Raw genomic sequence first — 22,233 nt, forward strand, 5'->3', positions numbered from 1 at the left:
CAATTTGTTCATGTTCCATAGCCAAAAACATATGTACTCTTCAAATTAGTTGTGCTTATTAGTCTTCAACTTTTGCACATATTTTTTGCATGCAAATTATATTTCTCCCAATCATGGACGTTCAAAATAATTTTAGAAATGTAAAAAATAAAATAAAGTAAACTTCGTTTTGATTGAGTACAAGTCTCTCCTTCTTAGTGTATATATATATATATCCATTTGTACTCTTCTAATAATTATATTTCAACTTATATTCTTGGCCGACTTCAACATCTCCACAAATATAACAAGATAAATTAGCATTCAAAGTAAAGGAATTCCTTAACTTTTAATTCCTAATTAACTCCATCCTTTTCACCAATGACTTTGATTAAGCGCTAATGAAGTCATCCTCATTAACTTATATACATTCTTTGTTTAATACACCAAGTATTTGTTTAGCTCTTTAAATGTAGCCATCTTTTTAGAATAATTCTCAATCAACTCACAAGTGTCACTAATATATATATTTATATATATATATGCTCTTATTTAAAATGTTAAGACTGTTATAAACAAATATTCTTTTAATGGATGCCTACTGTAGTAATATTACTGTAGCAGACGGCGTACTGTAGCATCATCTAGAGAACACTGCAGTAGCCGGCCATGTGGTACTGTAGCAGCCGCCGGTACTGTTACTTCCACCAACCATGGTATTTTGGACCGTCGGATTAAATCGATCCTGACCGTTCATTCAACTCTTGTAACCCTATAAATACCCCCTCATTTGTATAATTTGAGATAGAGGAGAAGGAAAAGAGAGAAATAAAAGAAGAAGAAAAAGTTAATTCTTCAGGGTTTTTTGGGTTTTTGGTAAATACTCTGGCTCTCTATTCTTATTACTATCATTACATTTATAACATATATTTTTAACACGTTATCAGCACGAATTTGCTCATATGATTTTAATTTTCTTTGGCTCATCTAATATATATGTTATATATGTGGAATTCATTTCTAACACTGAATGCAGGAAGGTTCGACATGTAAATATAATACTAGCAAACCATACATTTATTTAATACATAATTTCAGTCATCCATACATAAGATTTTCTTAGAAGCATACATAAAAAAAAAACATACAGTACTAAAGCCACTAAGGCTAATATTACCAGTATTTTTAAAATAAACAAGAAAAACAATAATATTATTATTATAATGAGGTTTTCCATCAAATCCAAATTATAAGCATCATCTTTTCCACAATTGTTGTTTATTGGTAGATTGGTTAGAGTACTATATGATTGGTTTTAATTGTTTATGAAATCTTGAGTTCAAATCATGGTAACCACAATTGTTGTTTTTTATTTGTTTTAAATCAAATCTAAACTTTAAAATTTTAAAAACTATTTAGGATAATTTCAAATAAATCACAAAAATTTAAAACTTTTAGTATTAATTTATTTTTTTAAATGCTTATTATTGAATATTTTGATAATGTTTTAAAAGATGATACTTGTTAGTATAGGATTAAATTTAAATATTTTCAAGAATCATAGATTTGATTAAAAGGGAACATGAGACGATGGAAATTGAAAAAAAAACTTATTATATACGAAATTTAATTTTCTATAAAAAACAATTAAATATATAATTGAGAAATTAAAATAATAATGTTTATTTTTACCTTTATTTAACATTATGTTATGATAAATATTTTTTAACATAATTTAGTTTTCTTACATTAAAATATATTATAAACAAAATTTTATTAGTTATTTATTCATCAGGATTTTGGTGAATATTATAATTTTAAGTTAATAATATATCTAGAAATACATAAAATTTTAGAATTTTCACCCAAAAATATACAAAAATATGTATGAAAGATTATAGTTTTAAATTAACAATAAGGTTATACTATTACACATCAATGACATTATGTTTTTTTTTTTATATTTATTTTAAATAATATTAATAATGGAGATAAGTAATACATATAAAAACAATGGATTATAATGTTGAGTAACACAAAAAAAGGGTGAGTAATACCTTTTTTTATAATGGTTGCTATTAACAATTAAAGTAAATAATTTGACACAAAATGCAAAAATAATGGAATCTAAAAAGGTATATATAATTAAACAGAAAGTGAAAAACTAATTTTTTATTCTTTTTAAAGTATGTTTATATATTTTTCCTTTCTTTAATTAAACAAGGAAAAAATTTGGGTTGTTGGTAAGTTGTTTGAGGGATGAAAAAGGTCATGGGTTCAAATCTTTGGTGCTTTGAATTTAAGTTTTTTTTAAAATAAAAAAAGGACTCAACCCGCCGGGTCGGCCCGGGTGACCCGCCGGGTCGGCCCGGGTGACCCGGCGGGTCAACCCGCCGGGTTGGGACAGCCCCAACCCGTAACCGGGCTCGCTACAGTACGGGCCGGTTACTGGTTACCGGCCGGGCCAGGCCAAAAGATGGCCCGTGCTCCCCTCTAAAAAACCTCATTGTAATAATAATATTATTGTTTTTCTTGTTTATTTTAAAAGTACTGGTAATATTAGCCTTAGTGGCTTTAGTACTGTATGCTTCTAAGAAAATCTTATGTATGGTGGACTGAAATTATATATTAAATAAAATGTATGGTTTGCTAGTATTATATTTACCTGTAGAACCTTCCTGCATTCAGTGTTAGAAATGGATTCCACATATATAACATATATATTAGATGAGCTAAAGAAAATTAAAATCATATGAGCAAATTCGTGTTGATAACGTGTTAAAAATATATGTTATAAATGTAAAAATAGTAATAAGAATAGAGAGCCAGAGTATTTACCAAAAACCCTGAAGAATTAACTTCTTCTTCTTCTTTTATTTCTCTCTTTTCCTTCTCTTCTCTATCTCAAATTATACAAATGAGGGGGTATTTTATAGGGTTACAAGAGTTGAATGAACGGTCAGGATTGATTTGATCCGACGGTCCAAAATACCCTGGTTGGTGGAATAGTAACAGTACCGACGGCTGCTACAGTACCACATGGGCGGCTGCTACATTGTTCTCTAGATGATGCTACAGTACCACCGGCTGCTGCAGTGATATTGCTACAGTAGGCATCCATTAAAAGAATATTTGTTTATAACACTATATATGCTCTTATTTAAAATGTTAAGACAATGATTACTTGACATATAGCTGCTTGATCAAAAGTATAAAAATAGTTCATTACCCATCCATGGCATGTAAATTATTTGTAATTAATTGATGATTAATTCAATTTGTCAAAGAAGCTTAATAGGCTTCAAAGTTTGCATTCATAAATGTGCTAAAGGTTTAATAACTTTTATTTATTTTTGTTTTTAATTTTTGTCCTTAAAAAAAAAAAAACAAATTGAGTCAAGGTCTTCAAAGATAAATAGAGACTAAAATTTTCATAATATGAAGTGGACCTTGACCATATAATCTAATCTTTGAATAAATAAATATGGCAACACATGGTTTGATTATGATATTTAAAAAAAAAATCAAGATGGTTAATTACTTAAATAGTAACAAATCACCAAACAAGAGTATTAATTACCCATCTCTCTCTAGTCCACACAAAGATTTCCAAAATAAATAAAGAAAGAAAGAAAGATAGAGAAAAAAGAAAAGTCTCTCAACAACATCACATAAAATGATAAAAACCAAAATGCAAGACAAAAAACACTAAACACATGACCCCATATACCACTCAAATATGAACACTTGCTCACCTACTCCTCCTTTCTAAAAAATACATCAAAATCAAATCAATATTCAAAACAAACCTAGCAAACTATCAACAATATATATATAGAGTCCTAATTCTACTCCATCTCTTCTCATAAATTCCAAACAATATTTTTTTCCTTACACTCTACCTTTTATTATCAAACCTCAATAGAAAGTATTGATTACACATGCAACATCAAAGCTTGTAAGAACAAGCATGAGCCAGCGCCAAAGGTTTAATTCCTTAGGGGCAATTCCCTTCTCATGGGAGAACCAACCAGGAGTGTCGAAGGCGATACAAGAGAACGATAACAAGCCGAAAACAGCTCCTAAGATCAAGCTAAGACCTCCTCCATGTCCACTTGATAGCCCGAAGGCGACGAAACCTACTATATATATTCCGCTTCCACCGTGTCCCTTTCAACCTACTCCGATGAGGTACAGTGAGCTTCGACGAGAAGATGATCCTTTTCTTGCTGCTTATATGAAGTGCACGAAGAGCGGGAAGCCGGAGAAGGAGAGGAAGAGAAGTGGTGGTTTGTGGAAGGATGGTTTAGGGTTAGGGTTAGGGTTTTCATGCATGCATGGTTGTGGTGTTAGGAATGATAGCATGGTGAAGGTTTCACAAGTTCCTTCTTGTCTTGGTAGGAAGAGTAGTTACCTTTCAGTGAAAGAGATGAAAGAATGGTATAAACCCTAGGTTTAGTTCATTCACTCTTTGAATTTTTTTTTAAGGATTATACATGAAGAATAATTGTCTAATTTTTATCTTATGGATGAAGAAGCTCAATAATTTTCTTCTTTTTTTTCATTTAAGTGAATTGAAAATTGTCAAGTGTTTGCAATGTAATTTTTAAATTTTTTTCCTGATATTTTTTATTCTCAATTCTATATATATATATATATATATATATATATTGGTGAAAAAGAAGAATATGAAACACAGATAGAATTTTAGAAAGTAGAGAAGAAAGATTAAAAATCTTTTTAGTTTCATTTAAGGAATTTCTTAAAAAAAATTCATCAAATACTCCAATCTTTTTTCATTTAAGTGAATGAAAAAAGAAGGAAAACTTTCAAGTATTTCAATGTATATGTATATATAGGGTTTAGGGTTTAGTTGAAGGACTAAAATAAAATAAATAAAATACTTCATTAATGACTTCAAGTAAATGAGACAAGAAGCAACACACACAAGAGGATTTCTTTTAAGTTTTGTCATTCATGAGGGGGTTTGTTTTTTTAGGGTTATCTTAGATTGATTTGATTCCTTGGTGCAACTCCCAACTCACTAAAATACAAAACTTCTGAGCTAATTTAGAAAATGATGGCTCATATACCAATTTTTATTTAACTATAAATATTTAGGTAGAGAAAGAGAGGACAGAGAATCAATTTGTTTTTTTCCTTCTAAAATTTTTAAAATTATTAGTCTTTTGAAATATTTTTGAGCCAGTACATTAATAAATAATAGTCATAAGTAGTGGATGATAAGGTTAATCATAAAAATGAGATGAATGGAAATCAGTTATCAAAGTCATGCATAACCTATTTTGAGTTGTTTACAAGATTATTAGAACCTTTTAAATAACAATAAATAAATAAATAAAATATGCAAGACCCAAAATGGTTATCTACTTGGAATTATATTTATATATATATATTTATAAATTTTTTCTTGATAAGTTATCAAAAGACCATAGCTCACCATGGTTACAATAAATGAGTGATAACATAATTAATTTCAACATAAAAAAATGGTTAATTAGACTTTTTTTTCAAAACCTGATGACTTGTCCACAATCCCATTAAAAAAACTCAAACTTTTAAATAAAATTTTTTTTATATGAAAAACTAGTAACTATAATTGAAGAGTCAACTAAAAGATATCTTGTTAATTAAAATGTAGATTTCTTGTTTCATTGAAAGTGATTAGTGTCTTGTTTGAATATCTTATCCTTTTATAAAATAATAATAATAATAAATATAGCAAGAGAATATGTAATAAATAAATAAATAATAAAGGATAAATCTCAAGATAATTAGGATGTTTCCTCCAAAATCTTGATAATGGAATTCTTTTGCCCTAAGTTGGTGAAGTTTGACCACCCCATTAATATCACAAGTCACTAAAGAAGTTTCCAAGAGGTGGTCCATTTGACCTAAACTCTACTTTCCAACCCTAATTTAGAATTTAATGATATGCTTGCATAAATCTTTAGGTCAAAATCAATTGGATATTATTTTTTTTTTTAAAAAAAGGCCTAAGATTGTTTCTTGGGATATATATATATATATATATGCAAATATGCATTTTTATAGGGCTATACATGCAAAATTCACAAGAAAACAAAGCCATTCATGGTGCATATTTATTCATATGGTGTACAATAGATATGATACCAAGTAATCAATGTGACATTTAACATGAAGGAAAAATACATTATATGAGTCCAAAAATAAATAATGAATGTTTATTACCTTAAAATTTTGAAGACATTTAACATGAGTGAAACAACTCAAGCATTTGGAGAACTATTTCTGCTAGCATTTCATCAAAGATTGCAGCTTCAATCTCAATCACAATCTTATCAATAATAAGCTCTCTGTTCTTCTCCAATTCGATCTTGTTTTCGTTATACACCGATTTGTGAATTGATGATAATAAACTCTTATCTTTGACTGATCAACATCACAATGCAGCAAAAAAAATAAAAAAAATAAACAACATTTAAAATCAATTATAAGTTTCTATGTTCATGCAAATGTATTGTTTCAGAAAAACTTACTCTGGTTGTCAACTGGTGAGCACTCAAGCACATAAACAATGTCTAATTTTGTTCCCGAAGAACACGATTTTCGGATGAACTTTCGATGAAAAAGTTTTGTGAACAAACATTTGATGGTGCTAATTCTAAAAAGTCTCCTACATTTGTAACAAGGAAAGCACAATGTTAAAGAATGAGAACGGAAGATCTTATCTGAGTGACCATTTTCGGAGAGAAATGGCTCCTGCTGTTCTTCTAGTAGCTCGAAAAGCCGTCTTTCTCTCAAAAAAGCCATGGAACATCAAACCTGCAGATAATCACAGCATATCATCAGGAAAAGAACCCAACAAACATTGAGTGGATCCAAGTGAGTTATAGATGTCTGACCTGTCAACGAAAAAAGATAAGCATAGTTGTAATGGTCCCTATAGTTCTTGTCTCCTACTGAGCCAAGAGAACACAAAGCATGGACAACATGAAAGCATAAAGTGAAATTAATTTAAAAATTTGAATGTTTGTTTGCATCAGTGATGACCACAACATTGCTGATTAATTCAGTAGTGTTTTTGAAGAGTTGATTAAACAACATACAGGTGGGAAAGCCTTCCGGTGAATAATAACTAGAGCTTCAACACTCTAATATCTCAGGTATAGGAGCTCTACAGCTTTTGAGATTTTCCACCATGGCTTTTGATTTGCTGTAGAGGGAGGTGAGCAGGCCTTCCCTTTGTGCAAATGCAAGACTGAATTGTCGAATTTCATCTTTGAGGTCCTTCAGCTTCTGCTTTTCAATGTTTAGATTCTTCAGCAACTCTTCCTTTTCAGCAGTGAGAAGTTCAACATTTTCTTTGGACATGGAGAGAGTTTGCACAAGAGAAGCATTTTGCTCTCTCAGAAGTTTGCATTCATTTTCCAGTTTGGCACATATTTCCTTTGAAGCTTCAAGCTCTTGTTTGTGAAGGCTGCAGTCAGCTTCTTGACTACTAGTTTCTTCAGTACTGGTTTCCTCTAAAGCATGCTCCTTCAAACAATGTATAATCGAAACGTAAATATTATACAAGTGTAAAGCATTAGTGTAACATCTCATTCTTACATCGTAGAAGGGAACAAAAAGATATGAAAAAAAAACCTATGGTCAAGTTCAAAGTTCAAACACAATTGCTGTCAAATGGGATTCTACACTGACTGATTTCTGCAAAAAAGCTGACTAGCAAAAAGAACAAACACAAAGAATGGCAGTGATGATGCAAGCCTAGAACATCATAATACATATATATATATATATGCTGAATTAATGATAACACATTAAGTTACAGTAGATATAACAAGGACATTTCAGTTCTAACTTTGCAACATCAGAATTTGACAGTTTTAAACTTACACAAATAGCAAATATTTTGATAGGTGCCAAGCATCTAAAAACTTAATTATTCAACAGCATTGAAATGTTAATTGTGGTATGTATCACAGTCTTCAAGTATGAAAACACAAATAAATGGATTCAGACAAGTAAAACTCCAATCTAACATAATTTCTGTTCATGGATGAAACCTCAAACATTTCCTTGATATAAAAGGACATTGAGTTGGACCAAATGTTGTGCCTTGGCCTATTTATGCAGGAAGCTAAGCTCAGAATGGTTGTTGAAGAGCATAAAACCTTCAATGAACAACCTCAAAGGGGACATCAGAGAATAAAATATATATTAAGGTGCACTTTGTTCACCACCGAATTGTTTAAGTACAAAGGAGCCAGAAAATGATGTTCAAACAAAAAACCCAAATTCAACATGTTCCCTGTGCAGCTCCCTTATAAAAACAAACATGGCACCGTACCTTATGATTTGAATGGTAAACTGTTCATATTTCAAAAAGCTGCGTGCTTTTTTCTAAGTTTGTCATTTTGTTTGGTGAAGCATGCTAGGTTAATCTTTAAAAATATAATAACAACACCAGGAAATTCCTTGTCTACATTAATTAAGCAGAAAAAACTAGGTTTCACATTCTATACATTTTAATGAATTTGGGCTTGGACTTGCCTATAACTACTGGTAAGAGCAACTAAATTCCTGTGGCTACAAAAGATCAAAAGATCTGCAAATCTACACAACACAACCGTGCATGACTGCAGATCATGGAATTGTAAGAATAATACCTTTTGGATTTCCATGCAATGGTATGAGTAATTTCACTTGAAGGAATTCTTCGGAGAGAACATAAAAGACTAAAAAAATGATGTGTGCCAGAAGGTAAAAGAACAAAGGAACCAAATAATTGGAAACCATTATAAATGGCATAAGCAGAGCTTAACAATAAATTAGCAGACAGAATAGAACTCACAAGAGATGCATCTTGCGACAAGAACTGATTATTTCTGAACGGGGTCATATCAAGTGTGTCAAGGTCAGTAGTTAAACCCTTGTTTAAGCGCAGCCACATATCTTCATCAGCAATGCTGTCAAAACTATCTGGGATAGGGCTTGACTCAATGGCACTTGAATAGACTGAACGTTTCATGACAAAATTATTGGGCATAGATTTGAAATTTGGAGTTTTGAAGACATCAAGTTGCACGCCATTGTTTCCATTAAAAACATGCTTGGAGATCTCCCCTGAATCAACCTTTTCCAGTGAATAACCAGAGTTAACACATTATACGAGTTGATCAATAGCAAATGGCATCTCACAAATAACAGACACAATCTTTTATCTTTTGTAGACATAAAGGAAATGCATTACTCATAATGTGCAGTAAATTACCTGACACGAATTTTGAGTTTGACCTGAGGAGAATGAAAGATCATTCAAATTCTCGATCTTCTTTTGTTGCTCCTTTATATGATTTTCTAGTGTTTCACGAGCTTTTCTTTCTTCTTCAAGTTGCGTAGCCAGTTTGTCACGCTCCATTTCCGACTGACATTCATAAAGATTTATGGAATGTGTGAGAATACATAATGAGAGAGAAGGCTCAAAATATGGCTAATTTTGAACTCCCATTGTTACCTTGAGCATGTCATTACGCTGTTTCAAGATCACTTGTTCAAGTACCTCAGAGTGAGATCCCTAGACAGGAGGCACAGAGCATACATTAGTAACTTAAAAAAGAATGACTTCCGGATCAAAACTTATTAAGCAATGACATTGTATAAAAGGATTGATCACCTGAAGTTTTTTGCGAAGCTCTTCTATTTCAAGCTTTTGCCTTCTCAACAGGGCAGCATCAGTTAATACCTGTCACACAGCCATTGATGACAGACATTATTACCCATATTCTTTAAAACATTTAAGGGAATAAGTATAGATTCTGAACAAAATGTGATAAGGAAGTAAATCAGAGTTCTGTGTTTTGATTGTGTATCAGAAGAATATGTGGACGACCATGAAGAAACAAACACCAACAACATAACAAAAAAAAACTATGAATAAATTGGCATATATTTGGCACACGCACACACACAAGACAATAAAAGTATAAATCTCAAGAACCATTGAAAAACCACTTGCATAATCAAAGGCTATGATTGCCCTTTCAGTTACAAGTTCATATATTGTCAGCGTCCTTATTTTGTATATAACTTTAAACAGATTGTCCACATTACTTTAAGTAAAAGGCAAAGCAAAACGGACCTCATTCACTTGAGCGCAGTTTGTAATTCTCTTAGCTCTGCTAGCAAATTGCAGTGTTCCTTTAGTTTCCTCAACGTGAACCTGTCGTTGTAAATGGAGTATCAGAACTCTATCTGACCTACAAAAGAAACATTGAACAACACCTACATACTTCCTCTGGAGCAACAGTACAAATTATCGAGGTTTTAGCATTGCCACCAAGAGCAGGTTGAAGTATCCGAGTCAGCTTACTATCTCGATATGGAATGTGCGCCCTGCATCAGCTATTCTCATTTATTAATGAAGCCATTAAGGCATCTACTGTGAATAAGGTAGAATTATCTACAAACGTTTGTATTCATGTGAAACTAGAAATAGTTAACAGGTAACAAATAAGGGATCAACAAAACAAGCAAGCAAAGAGGTGAATTCTGAAATGCCTTGAGTGAAACTTAAGCAAACACAAAAGATTCTTGGCATTAGTGAACTTAGAGACAACATGATATTAGCTGACCAATGAACAATAAAATAGATCAATACTGAACTAGAAAAATAATGCACTTTCTCAAGAAACACAAACAGATTAAAACAATAAAAACATATGAACAATATAACACAATTATTGTAGCAGAAAGCAGCTGAAGATTAAAAAAAATTGCATGAATTGTCAAAATAGAACTGGTTGCGTGTGACCTTTGCTTTCCTTCGCTTAACTTATTTATCACATTACCAAGAACCATTAAGCTCTTGTTAATGTGTTTTCCTTCCTTCAATCGAACTCCTCCTGCCCCTGTCTTGGCAATACGCTCTGACCCAGCTAAATCCACCAGGTTCTGAACAACAAAAGATAACATTCATTAATCAGTGATTATCTACATGCAATACAAAGTTCAATGCTCAGAACAGGTATAAAAGAGTAGCACAAACCAAGACAGAGACACGGATAGCATCTGTATCTGAGACATCACCCGAGGATGTGGTATTCTTGACACTGCTTTCAATGACCTAGATTGAGATGGCCAATAAAAGGACATTTTGATGGCAAGAGTAGAACTGAAATTCATCAATAAGAAATGAAAATCAAAGCAAAATCATACCATCCTAAATATTGTGTGTGACCTGCTACTACGTGCATTCATGTTTGTTTCACCAAAATGTCGATTTGCTGCGACAAGCCAGTATGTTACCTCCACTACCATAGCTTTCACTAGTAGAGGAAATAAGGGATAAAAGTTCTGAGACAATCTTACTTTCCCCGAGCTTGATTAACTCCAGCACTTGGTCAGTGTTGTTCACAATTTCCTCTCGGAGACCTGCCACATAAACTCCACGCTACAAATTCCCCCAAAAAGAAGATCATAAGACTGTGAACACAAGAACAATATTTAATTTAAAAATCTTTCGCATAGTATCAACTCACCTCCAAGCTCTCATGGATGGGGAGCTTCTGGTTACCCAAAACCAGCAAATCATTGATCTCTTCATTATAAATCTCCATGTACGAAACCCTAATCAAGAACTCTCGCTCTGTAACCTACGAAACCAACACCAAAACACCAAGAATCCATCATCTAAAACCACAGAACATTACAAAATTCAACAAAATCTCAACTTTCCCTCATTATACCATCTGGATCATCTCAAAAACATCCCTAACCGCAAGCTGAATGATCCCCGGATCACTACCAGACCCATTCATGGTATATGTTTTACCGCTGCTCGTCTGCCCGTAAGCAAACACCGTCCCTGCAAATCAAATCAAATCAAAACAAGACAACCCAATTAATCCATACTCAGGCGAACAGATCCCTAATCCCTACCATTAAAGCCGTCGACGGCGGCGAGGATGATGGGGCTAGTGAGGACTTGGTGAACGGAGGAATTAGTAGTGGAATGGTCGAAGACGTGGTCGAAAGAGAAGGAGGGGGAAGAGGAGGTGGGATTCGGGGTGCCAAGGGGGCGGTGGAGGGAAATGCGGTTGTCATCTAGATGCCATTGCCGATCAGAGGGCAAGGGATCAGAGGTGGATGGCCGGAAGCGAACGGCGACGGAGATCTTCTCCATTGGAGATCGAGGAGGTACCTTTCTTCCTCTTTCTTCTTCTCGAGCGGGTTTAGGGAATTTGAATTTGGGATTGAGGTGACTTTGAGATTCGTGCCCTTTTTTATTGATTGATTGAAATTTTTTTTTTTTTCCAACCCTAGATTTTTAAAACATACTTTGTTTTTGCGGCAAAGATAAAGTTAAAAAAGGTTTAGGGCGTTTGAATTGAACGAATGGTTAATATTATTAGAATGGGATTTTTTTTTTTGAGAAAAGCGACAAAGCGTCGAACCCGCGACGAATACGCGGCGAGTCCGCCACTACCGAACCTTGCCCTCACCTTGAGTGAGATGGGGATCGAACTCGAAAGCCATATTCGAGGCGAACACCCTACACAAGGGACCCGATGCCAATAGACCAAATGGTCATTGGCAGAATGAGATTTATTACATACAGTAATATTATTATTACCCCATGATTGGTTATAAAACTATTAAAAAATAAATAAATACTGTAGATAATGAGATTATTTACAGTTAAGGACTTCTATTACTTTAAAAAAATTGGGAGATTGGGGAGTAATGAATAGTATTAATGATGAAATGATATTTTTGTCTCTAGTTAAGGTTTAATTAAAAAAATCATTAATTCAAATAATTAATTATAACAATTAAAGTAAATAGTAATTAATTGGCTAATTTAAATATTTAATTATAATAATTAATATGAATTATTTAATATACATATTTGATTATTATAATGAAAAGTGAAATGACATTTTTGCCCTAAATGAAGATTTAATTAAACAAATAATCAGTTTACGCATTTAATTATTACCCATTAAAGTGAAATGACACTTTTACCCTTGCAAGATATTTAATTAAATAAAATTCATTAATTTGAATAGTTAACTAAAATAATTAAAGCTAATAATGATGAAAAAGATATTTAATTTAAATATTTAATCGTAATAATTATTTTTAATAATAATATTTAAAATATTTTATAAATAAGAAATATCATTAAATATTACTCATTATTTTATTTATAAAATATATTTATTTGTATTAGCATAAAGGTAATTTTATATAATACCATCCATTATTTTATATAATATCATTTATTTATTGTAAAGGGGTATACAAGTAATTTTACTAAAATTCTCTTTCATACTTTTTTTTCTATTCCATTCCCATTCTCTCCAACTAAACAATGTTTTATTACTATTTTTATTCCCTTCATTTTAATTCCTCCTTTATCTCATTCCGCAAATCAAACGCACCCTAATGCCAACGAGAAGTAAAGTTATATATAATATTATAAAAATATTCATTGAGAATCTCAAATCAAAACAAAAGAATTTTCTTATAGATGGATTGCCAGAGGTTAGTGATAATGGGTTGTTAATGACTTAGACGGTAGGTCACCGATGACATATCACTGATAAACTACTAGTGAGTAGATCACCAATGATCGATGATGGTGGGTACCATAGATGGGTGGTCAATGGCAGTGGATTATGGATTGTGAGATAAAATAGTAAATATAATAAACTTATAAGGGGCCGTTTGGTATGTGGTAAAGTAACAACTTTATTAGGGAAAGTAAAATTGTGAAAGACTTCACACGTTTGGTTTTAATATGAGCAATGCAAAGTAACAGTCTTTATGTAATTATTTTCTCTTTAATTAGGGAAAATGATTCATAGGGGGGATGGTGTGAAAAGGATTACACAGTGGCTGTGAAAATATTAAGTGAGTGAAATTCCGATACTACCCTTATTTAAATAAATTTTTTTCTTTATCTTTCTCTTTATTTTAAAAACTTTAGAGCAAAACTCCTTCGTTTTTCTTTTCTTTCCAAAATTCTAGGGCGAGAGAGATCACTCATTAGATTTTTTTTTTTAATATTATTTTTATTTTACTTTTTAAATTTTTTTGTTTGTTATATTTTTATATTTTTGGAACTAGATTTTAGCTTTTTGTATAGTTTTAATGAATTCATTTGATGTTACAAGGGTTTTTGGTGATGGGATTTTAACTTTATATATATATATATATTTAATTTTATTAACTAGAGCAATCAAGGGCAAAATTGAGAATGCATATAACTTTACATAGAAACCTATCCATACCAAATGAAGGAATTAACTTTACATGCACTTCAATTACATTTATTATTATACATGCTAAATATTATTTTGTTACTTTACAGGGAAAGTAATTACAGGGAAAGACTTTACAGTGTGGAAAGTCTTTCACTGCAAAGCACCAAATGGGTTCTAAGAATATTTTGATGTACAACTCCTCAATTTCACAATTTAGAGATGTGAGAAATAAGGGTTAAAGGGAGATTTTGAAACTTTCATTTGAACCCCTTAAACTACATCTTCTACTTAAAAGTAGGGAAACTATTTTTTTAATTTGCTGAGTAGGTTTAATTATTCACTTGACAGGAGCATTATACTCTATTATTTTCTAAGAAATTAGTCCTCTGAAATGATCAAAATCAAAAAGTTGCTTTGAACATCTTATCATTGACTGGCGTCAATCACACGTTCATGAATTTGTTTAGTCAAACAATTCCAAAGACAAATTGAAAAAGTGAAAACCAATAATAAAAAAATAAAAACAAAATCTTACACGGGTTTTGAATGGTTAGTAGCACTAATTCCAGTCTTTTAGGAGAAAAAACTTGAGGAAAATTTAAATCATTCATAAAAAATAGTAAAAAAATAGAGATAAATTTAGTTAGCCATGTATGCCTTAAAATAAAAAAACTCACTTGTGTTAATGGTTAATAATTTTGACTTTGAAGTCATGGTTAGTAACCATTATTTTTTATTTTAAAACCACCCTTGTGTGTAATTAGAGTCACCCATATATTATTTTTATCTAAATTCTTTACTTATAAAAAAAGGAGATTTTTAAATGTTGCAATGTGTGTAAGTTCATAAGAGTTTCTATGAACTAGAAAGAGAAAAATCAAGAAGTTGTGAGTGATAATTCTTGAGTAAAATTATCATAAAATCTTTTGAGTATTTTTGAAGGCATAACATAACAAGAGAGAGTGTGAGATGTAATTTTGTACTCTTGAACAATTCTTCATAGTAGATGCTGCATTGATAACAGAAAACAGAGCGTAGCCCATTTAATAGTGAATCTGTATAAATTATGGTGTTTTGTTTTTTTATTTATTATTTTTATTTTATTTTATATTGTATTTGTTAAGTAAAATTTAAGTTTTATAGAATCAACCCTACAAATTCCTAACATAAAAATTAACTCCGTCAAAAAGAATAGATGTTATACGCCCCAATAATCAAAGATAAGGATGTGAAATACAAATTTGATTTTTTTTTCATTTCTATATTTATTTTGGTCATTATTTCATTAATAATATCTCAACCTTCTATATTGTTACAACATCTTTGTTTTTTTTTTTTTTTTAAATCCAAAAGAACATTAAATTGTCACACTGACATTTTTAAAGAGTTATCGCTCAACTCTGCGCCCATTTTATGTTCATAATTTATCAAATAATAATTTTATGTATTATTTAGCAAAAAAAATGATTTTACATTTTAAAAATATATCATTTGCATCAACATTATTATTATTATTTAAATATTTTTAAATTGCTCATCACGATTCAAGTATTTTGTTTTATATACTTATAAATTAAAGATTAAAAAACCAAACCAAGCATATTTTAAACTTCATTTAGCAAAACCATTATTTTAGAACAAACTATTTATTTCAACCAATCCTTTCAAGAGAGAGTTTTTTAATCACGTTTGTATTTGGCTAGAGAAAGAGACACCATAAGATGGTCGATGTTTGTTTTTTCATAAATTTTTTTTTAAAAAAGACAACAATTTTGATAAGTTTTTTACAAGCCAGGGATTTGATGGTCCAAAAAAAAAAAAAAAATCTAAGGACACAAGTTGCAAAAGTTTTTCTCCTGTGCACACATCAATTATTTATTTTATAGGTAAGCCTAGAGTGGTCCTAAAAATTATATTTTTTATGAATTTAAAGTTTTTTTAAAAATAAAAAGTAATTATATCACCGATACTAGAGAGTAGTTGATATTTCTCTCAACTCTCAACTTTAAATATAGAGAGTTTAAATCCTACTGTATCTTGCCCATTTTTTTAAAATTAATTAATTAATTAATTAATTAATAAGTAAAAATAAAAGTAATTATTCTTTAAATATTTTGAAATAGTCTTTAAAAAATAAGTACAAAGTTTAATCCATATATATTAAAAGTAATTTTCTTTTTAATGTCTTGGAAAAAAAGCTAATTGCTCTTTTAACTTCCAAAAGCTTACGCTCATCTATATTTCTATACAAGCTCTTATTATATGCTTTATATACTTTTATCACATAACGAGTTCATTAAAATATAAGAAAATTATCTTTTTTAACTTTATAATTTACTTAATTTCCGAATAGCTAATGGTGTTTTGATTTTGTCTAGTGAATTATAACCTTGTAGATTTGTTACGATTTAAATTAACTCTTTATTTATTTTTCATCAAACCACAATTAGTTGATGACTTCTTTGATTTTTTTTAATCTTTTATTTAATAAAATCCTCAAATAAATTTTTTTAATAAAATTATAGACAAATCTGATAATAATAATAATTGTTAGTGCAACCGCACTAGTTATTGGCATGATTTGACACCTAGACCAAGTGACGTGGCAACCAAGGTGACAAAGCATAATTGATGATGTGGCAAGCATGGTGACATGGCAAGGAGACTTGGAGTGCAAGGCAGACATCTTGAAGATCTTGATGGAGCTATTTTTTTAGTAAGTCTCTCAACATGGAGCCAAATATCTTGAAGATCATGGTGAAGCTATCTTAAAGATCTTGGTGGAGTTATTTTTTTGGCAATGCCTTACAACTCGAAGACAAGATCATATCAAGACCATATTTAGGTGATTTGATTGAAGACAAAATATGGTGGAGCTTAATTAAAGAAAGATCTATTCATGGTGTGAATGAAGGAGATATGATTTGAAGAATCCTCGATGAGAATCATTGAAGTCTATTAATCAGAAGATTTGAGGACCAAACTTGGGTGAATTGAAGATCAAGTTTGGAGAATCTTTTGAAGACCAAATTTAGGAGAAGTTTGGCAAGTTTCATGGAAGACGCACAGGGACGCGCGCCTGCGAGGGGACTCGCGTGATGAGGAACCCGAGGAGGTAGGGCTAGTTCGCGCAGTCGGGATCGGGAGATTTGGGTCGCATCGACTCGGACTAAGCATGACCGGGAGGTTGATGGGTCTTGAGGTCGTCCCGCAACGTAACCGTAACTCGATCAAGTCGTGATCGAGTACGTATTGCAACTTATGTTACAGACGGAGTCTGCAATGACTAATTTTAGCGGTTTTTAAATTAGTAGCACGGAGATTCTAAAAAGAGGTATGTGCTTATATTTGGGACGTTGAGGCGTCTATATAAGCTACCTTGCTCGTAGATTGTAAGTGTGACTCTTGAGTAACTCTTGGAGGAGAGTGTGTGAGCACCAGACAATCTAGAGAGGGTAGTGTTCATTATTGTTGAGTGAGTGAGTGATGAGTGTTTTGTACTCATGTATTTTTCACCTCTTTTAGTGGATTGTTTTTCTCCCGGGCTTGGCCCCGCACGTAGGGCGAGAGGAAGCCGAACTGGGTTACCAAACTTGTGTGTCTCCTTCTTGTTTGGTTTGTGTGAGTTTTTCTTTGAGTGTTGTGAGTGTTCACTAAACCACAAACCACATCACCGGAACTAACAATAATAATAATAATAATAATAATAATAATAATAATAATTATTATTATTATTATTATTTATTTTGTACAACTATTTTTTTCTTATTAAAAAAATATCATATTATTGTATCCATTATCTCAATTTACCAAAAGAGGCTAGTCCAAGTAATATCTCTTCAAAAGAGTTGATGGGGTAATTCAAATGAGAATCTAATGTAGATCTAGCTTTCTATTCACTTGTCGAGTCTCCACAGACTAAGGACCAACACAGTTCCAATTTTCTCAAAAATTCCTATAATTATAAAATTTAAGCAACTGATTTCAAATTCGAATCTATACTCATTTATAGGTTTATAGTTCCTCACTGTATTATTTTTAAGAACATGTGACTCTCGTTCCACCAAAAAAAAAAAATCTCAAACACCCCCTTAATATTTATTTTAATATTTATAAATATAATATTTTAATTTATTAATTTCTATATAATAAAACAAAAACAAAAAAGCCACAAAAAAATAAAACTCATATTCTAACACGTGATATATCAAAAATCAACATCCCCCAAAACAAACATTAAATTTTTTTTCTTCCGAATAAATAAATAAATAAATAAATAATATTTCATATAATAATACATACATACAAAATTATTATTATTATTTTTAAAAAAAAAGAATATTTAATATTTAAGTACCAAGCAATCAGAAGCCGCCCCCTCGTCTTCACCCAAAAAGAGCTACAACGCTCGATGGTATCGTCTTGTCTTCTCTTCCGTTCGCTCCCGAATCCTCACCATCCTCCTCCTCCTCCTTCTCCTTCCTAGGGTTTCCATCCTCCTCCATGCTCCTCCATTGTCCGCCGCCATCGCCGCCGCACCGTTTCCTCGCCGTTCACTGTTGCCATGAGTCTACGCTGAGTTTTCCGGCGATCTGACATCAAGGATGAAACGATCGCTTCGGGTTCCCTTCAGCCTCCTCCTCCTCATCGCCCTTGCGACGGCCGTCACTCTACTTGGTGCTGCTCGGCGTAGCATCCCCTCTCAACCCTCTGGTAGCCCCTTTCTCTCCCCTTTGTCTGCTGTGCCGAATGTCACCCTTGTCCGTCTTGCATCTGCGGATGTTGGAGTGGAGGAGCTGAGGAAGGAGGTGGATGAGCTTATTGATCGCGAGTTACCATTGCCTGGCCGTGGACGGCAACGGTCGATCTCGCTTTACCGGAGTGGGAACCATCTTCAGGCTCGGCCTCGGTCTATGGTCCGGCTTCGAACAACGAAGGACTTTCGGGTGCTTCCGGAGTTCAGACGGTTGCTCCAGGGCTGGATCCGCCGCTTGAGGTTCCAGCCTGAGGTTATGGTGGAACTTGCTGATTTGGTGAAGGGTTCTATTGATCGCCATCTTGGCCGTGTCGAGGGGGAGCGGCGGAGGTATGGCTCCTGCGCGGTTGTGGGGAATAGCGGGATCTTGTTGAAGAGTGATCATGGGACGCTGATTGATAGCCATGACTTGGTTATCCGGCTCAATAATGCTCGCATAGAAGGATACCAACGCAACGTCGGCTCGAAGACCGGCCTCTCCTTTGTCAACAGTAACATCCTTCACCTCTGTGCTCGCAGGTTGGTTCTCTTGTTCAATTTTAGAACTCTCTAACAGATATTGCTCTTCATGGTTACTTCATTTGTAGATTAATGAAATCTTGTTATGCTAATGAGAATTAGCGTTCTATCCATGCCAGCTTTGCACAATCTTGCTGAAAAATGTTGTTTTTTTAAAGAAATTTCTTTTCATATATTCATTTTGTAGTTAATATTTTTGAAACTGGATTAGTAGTTATTGGCAAGTTGTTCATTGCTTGCGGTTCATGGTTACTTCATTCACGTGTTTCAATGTTTAGTCTTAGTAAACCATCATGTTGTTATTATCTGATGAGAATTATGCATCCTAACAATGTATACCTTTGCATAATCTTGCTGAATCTATTTTAAGAAAATTCTTTCCACATATGCATTTTGCAGTTAAATTTTTGGACAATATTGTCTGAATGCTCATAGGAATATTAGCAAAAGGGTGTTTTCATTAATATCAGTAAGTGGCTCTTTTCTTGCAGGGTAGGCTGTTTCTGCCACCCTTACGGTGATACGGTCCCAATTATCATGTATATTTGTCAGCCAGCACATTTGCTCGACTACACAGTCTGTAACTCTTCTCACAAGGCTCCTTTGCTTATCACCGATCCCCGGTTTGATTTACTATGTGGCAGGATTGTGAAGTACTATTCACTGAAACTATTTGTAGAGGAGACAGGAAAGGCACCAGAAGAATGGGCAAAAACACATGATCAGAAATTATTTCATTATTCATCGGGGATGCAAGCGATAATGCTTGCTGTGGGGGTTTGCGACCAGGTTAGTGTTTTTGGATTTGGGAAGGCAACAGATGCGAAGCATCATTACCATACCAATCAGAAAGCAGAACTGGATTTGCATGATTACAAAGCTGAGTATGTGTTGTATCAGGATCTTGTTGAGAGGCCACAGGTAATACCGTTCCTTAAAGACTCTGGTTTTAAGGTTCCACCAGTTGTCTTCTACCATTGAGGTCTCTCCATGCCATATTGTAACTGTAATTTTCCTCTAAGAGGATGACTAGGAGTGCCACTATAGATGGAAGACAAAATTCTTCTCTATATCATTTTCCATGCTAAGCTTTGGAAGCAATTGCCATTGTAAACTTGGATTAGAGAGACATGTTTTTGGTATTTTGCTCACATTCTTTGATGAATTAGATAGATTAAAAGTAGTGTTTTCTTGTTTTAGTTCTTTCTTTCTTTCTTTCTTTTTTATGTTGTTGTCTGGTTTGTCATCATGATATTGACAGCACCACCTTGTAGTTTGAGTGTCAGTATTCAACTCATTGTTGTAATAGCCATTAGTTCAGAAAACCACTGTGTATTTACACTTAACAGATTGAAACACCTTCTGGAATCGATTTGTTTTTTCCGATCAGCAAATACTATTTTGTTGGAAGGTTTCTGAACTTGCATGGGTTTTTGTAAGCAAACAAAACAATAACTCATGGTTGTATTATTATGGAATGCCTGTGTTATTTTCTAGTTTTTTTTTCTTATGCCATAGTATATGGACATTAGTGTTTATGGTAACTCTTCTGCTAAGGATTATAAATATCTGATTTCCCTTCTGTAAAAGATACTAAAATGCTTGTAGAAGATCCATATGAGTGTATCTATCATTAAGGTTATCATTGGTTAATTGATATTGATTGACTATCTTTGTGTATTCTGATAAGTTTTATGAGTTGAGTGCTACTGCTCATCAGTGCTGATGTTTCTGTTGCTTAGGCAATACATCATTGTCTTCATTATCAAATGGATTGCTACTTGTTTTAGTACTAGGAAAGCTTATGTTTCTTGCTTTTTTCATTTGATGTATGTCTTCATTTTACTGGAACAGAACTGTTTATATTTTTCTTATTTTGCAGCAAAAACACCTTCTCTTTTTCTCTGCAGCATTTACTTCTCTGTCAGCACTGAAAGAGCTCCAGTACTGTTGTAGATATGATGCACATGCAGACAAGCTATTCATTTATCCTTTTACTTATTCATTACCATACTTAATACTGCAGCTTCTTTTAGTTTTGCTATTAATTCTGAGACTGAGAGTCCATTTTTTCAATTTGTATTCAATAATTGATTATTTCAGTGGTTTGGATGCATGCAAATTACTGACTGAATCATGGTGTTGGTGATACTGTCAAACTTTTCTAGATTAATTCTTTTCAGTTCTTTGATTCTGATTTCAATACAAGAAAATACCATATTAGAATTACTAATTTGTTGAATTCTTTGCTAGTAGCTTGAAATTAATGTTTAGGACTTGGAATTAATGGAAAAGTATTATCTCTTTTAAGGTTGAAGAATCTCAAGAAGAAACAAGAAGCTGAAGTCAGAACAGGTACCACATGTTTTTTTTTATTTCATACCGGACCATGGTTCAAGAAGGCATTTAGAAAATTTTTATTTCTTAAAAATTTTCTCTTGAGAATGTTATTACAATTTTTTTTTGGAATAAATAACTTTATTAAAACAAAGCCATTAATGTAGAATTAAGTTTTTATTGCTATTTGTTTAAATATTTAACAAATTAAAATATCTTATTGAATCATTGATTAAGTAATAATTAATTTATTACTAAATTTGAAATATATTTTTATGACTAGTACACTCTAATATTATATGATACTTTTTTTCATTTAGGGTATATTGAAATAATGATATTGTATATGTATATATATATGTATGT

At 32.4% G+C, this 22,233-nt stretch overlaps 4 protein-coding genes across 5 annotated transcripts; 2 read left to right on the plus strand and 2 right to left on the minus strand.

Annotated features, from left to right (window-relative positions):
• Positions 1-3,827: 3,827 nt before the first annotated feature.
• On the plus strand, positions 3,828-4,560 carry LOC120277989. The gene has a single exon (XM_039284865.1). The coding sequence runs from the start codon at positions 3,950-3,952 to the stop codon at positions 4,430-4,432; it is 483 nt and encodes a 160-aa protein (XP_039140799.1). The 5' UTR covers positions 3,828-3,949; the 3' UTR covers positions 4,433-4,560.
• Positions 4,561-6,143: 1,583 nt separating this feature from the next.
• LOC120278144 lies at positions 6,144-6,827 on the minus strand. The gene is made up of 2 exons (XM_039285065.1): positions 6,522-6,827; positions 6,144-6,414 (listed from the first exon to the last, which is right to left on the minus strand). Exons 1-2 carry the CDS (start codon positions 6,793-6,795, stop codon positions 6,233-6,235), a joined length of 456 nt encoding a protein of 151 aa, XP_039140999.1. The 5' UTR covers positions 6,796-6,827; the 3' UTR covers positions 6,144-6,232.
• Positions 6,828-6,976: 149 nt separating this feature from the next.
• Positions 6,977-12,216, minus strand: LOC120276952 (kinesin-like protein KIN-7L). The gene is made up of 14 exons (XM_039283693.1): positions 11,926-12,216; positions 11,733-11,851; positions 11,526-11,639; positions 11,356-11,437; positions 11,203-11,270; positions 11,033-11,110; positions 10,799-10,938; positions 10,278-10,380; positions 10,127-10,207; positions 9,662-9,730; positions 9,503-9,562; positions 9,260-9,412; positions 8,840-9,121; positions 6,977-7,521 (listed from the first exon to the last, which is right to left on the minus strand). The coding sequence occupies exons 1-14, from the start codon at positions 12,167-12,169 to the stop codon at positions 7,129-7,131; spliced, it is 1,986 nt and encodes a 661-aa protein (XP_039139627.1). The 5' UTR covers positions 12,170-12,216; the 3' UTR covers positions 6,977-7,128.
• A 6,421-nt stretch (positions 12,217-18,637) lies between these two features.
• LOC120277899 (sialyltransferase-like protein 1) lies at positions 18,638-21,632 on the plus strand. Of its 2 annotated transcripts, none has more exons than XM_039284758.1 (2): positions 18,638-19,530; positions 20,022-21,632. In XM_039284758.1, the coding sequence occupies exons 1-2, from the start codon at positions 18,860-18,862 to the stop codon at positions 20,509-20,511; spliced, it is 1,161 nt and encodes a 386-aa protein (XP_039140692.1). In that variant the 5' UTR covers positions 18,638-18,859; the 3' UTR covers positions 20,512-21,632. The 2 variants fall into 2 exon arrangements, with proteins under 2 accessions (XP_039140692.1, XP_039140693.1); XM_039284759.1 differs by having other exon boundaries at positions 20,175-21,632.
• Positions 21,633-22,233: the final 601 nt, after the last annotated feature.

Source organism: Dioscorea cayenensis, chromosome 15, assembly GCF_009730915.1.
Source record: "Dioscorea cayenensis subsp. rotundata cultivar TDr96_F1 chromosome 15, TDr96_F1_v2_PseudoChromosome.rev07_lg8_w22 25.fasta, whole genome shotgun sequence".
Lineage (NCBI taxonomy): Eukaryota > Viridiplantae > Streptophyta > Magnoliopsida > Dioscoreales > Dioscoreaceae > Dioscorea > Dioscorea cayenensis.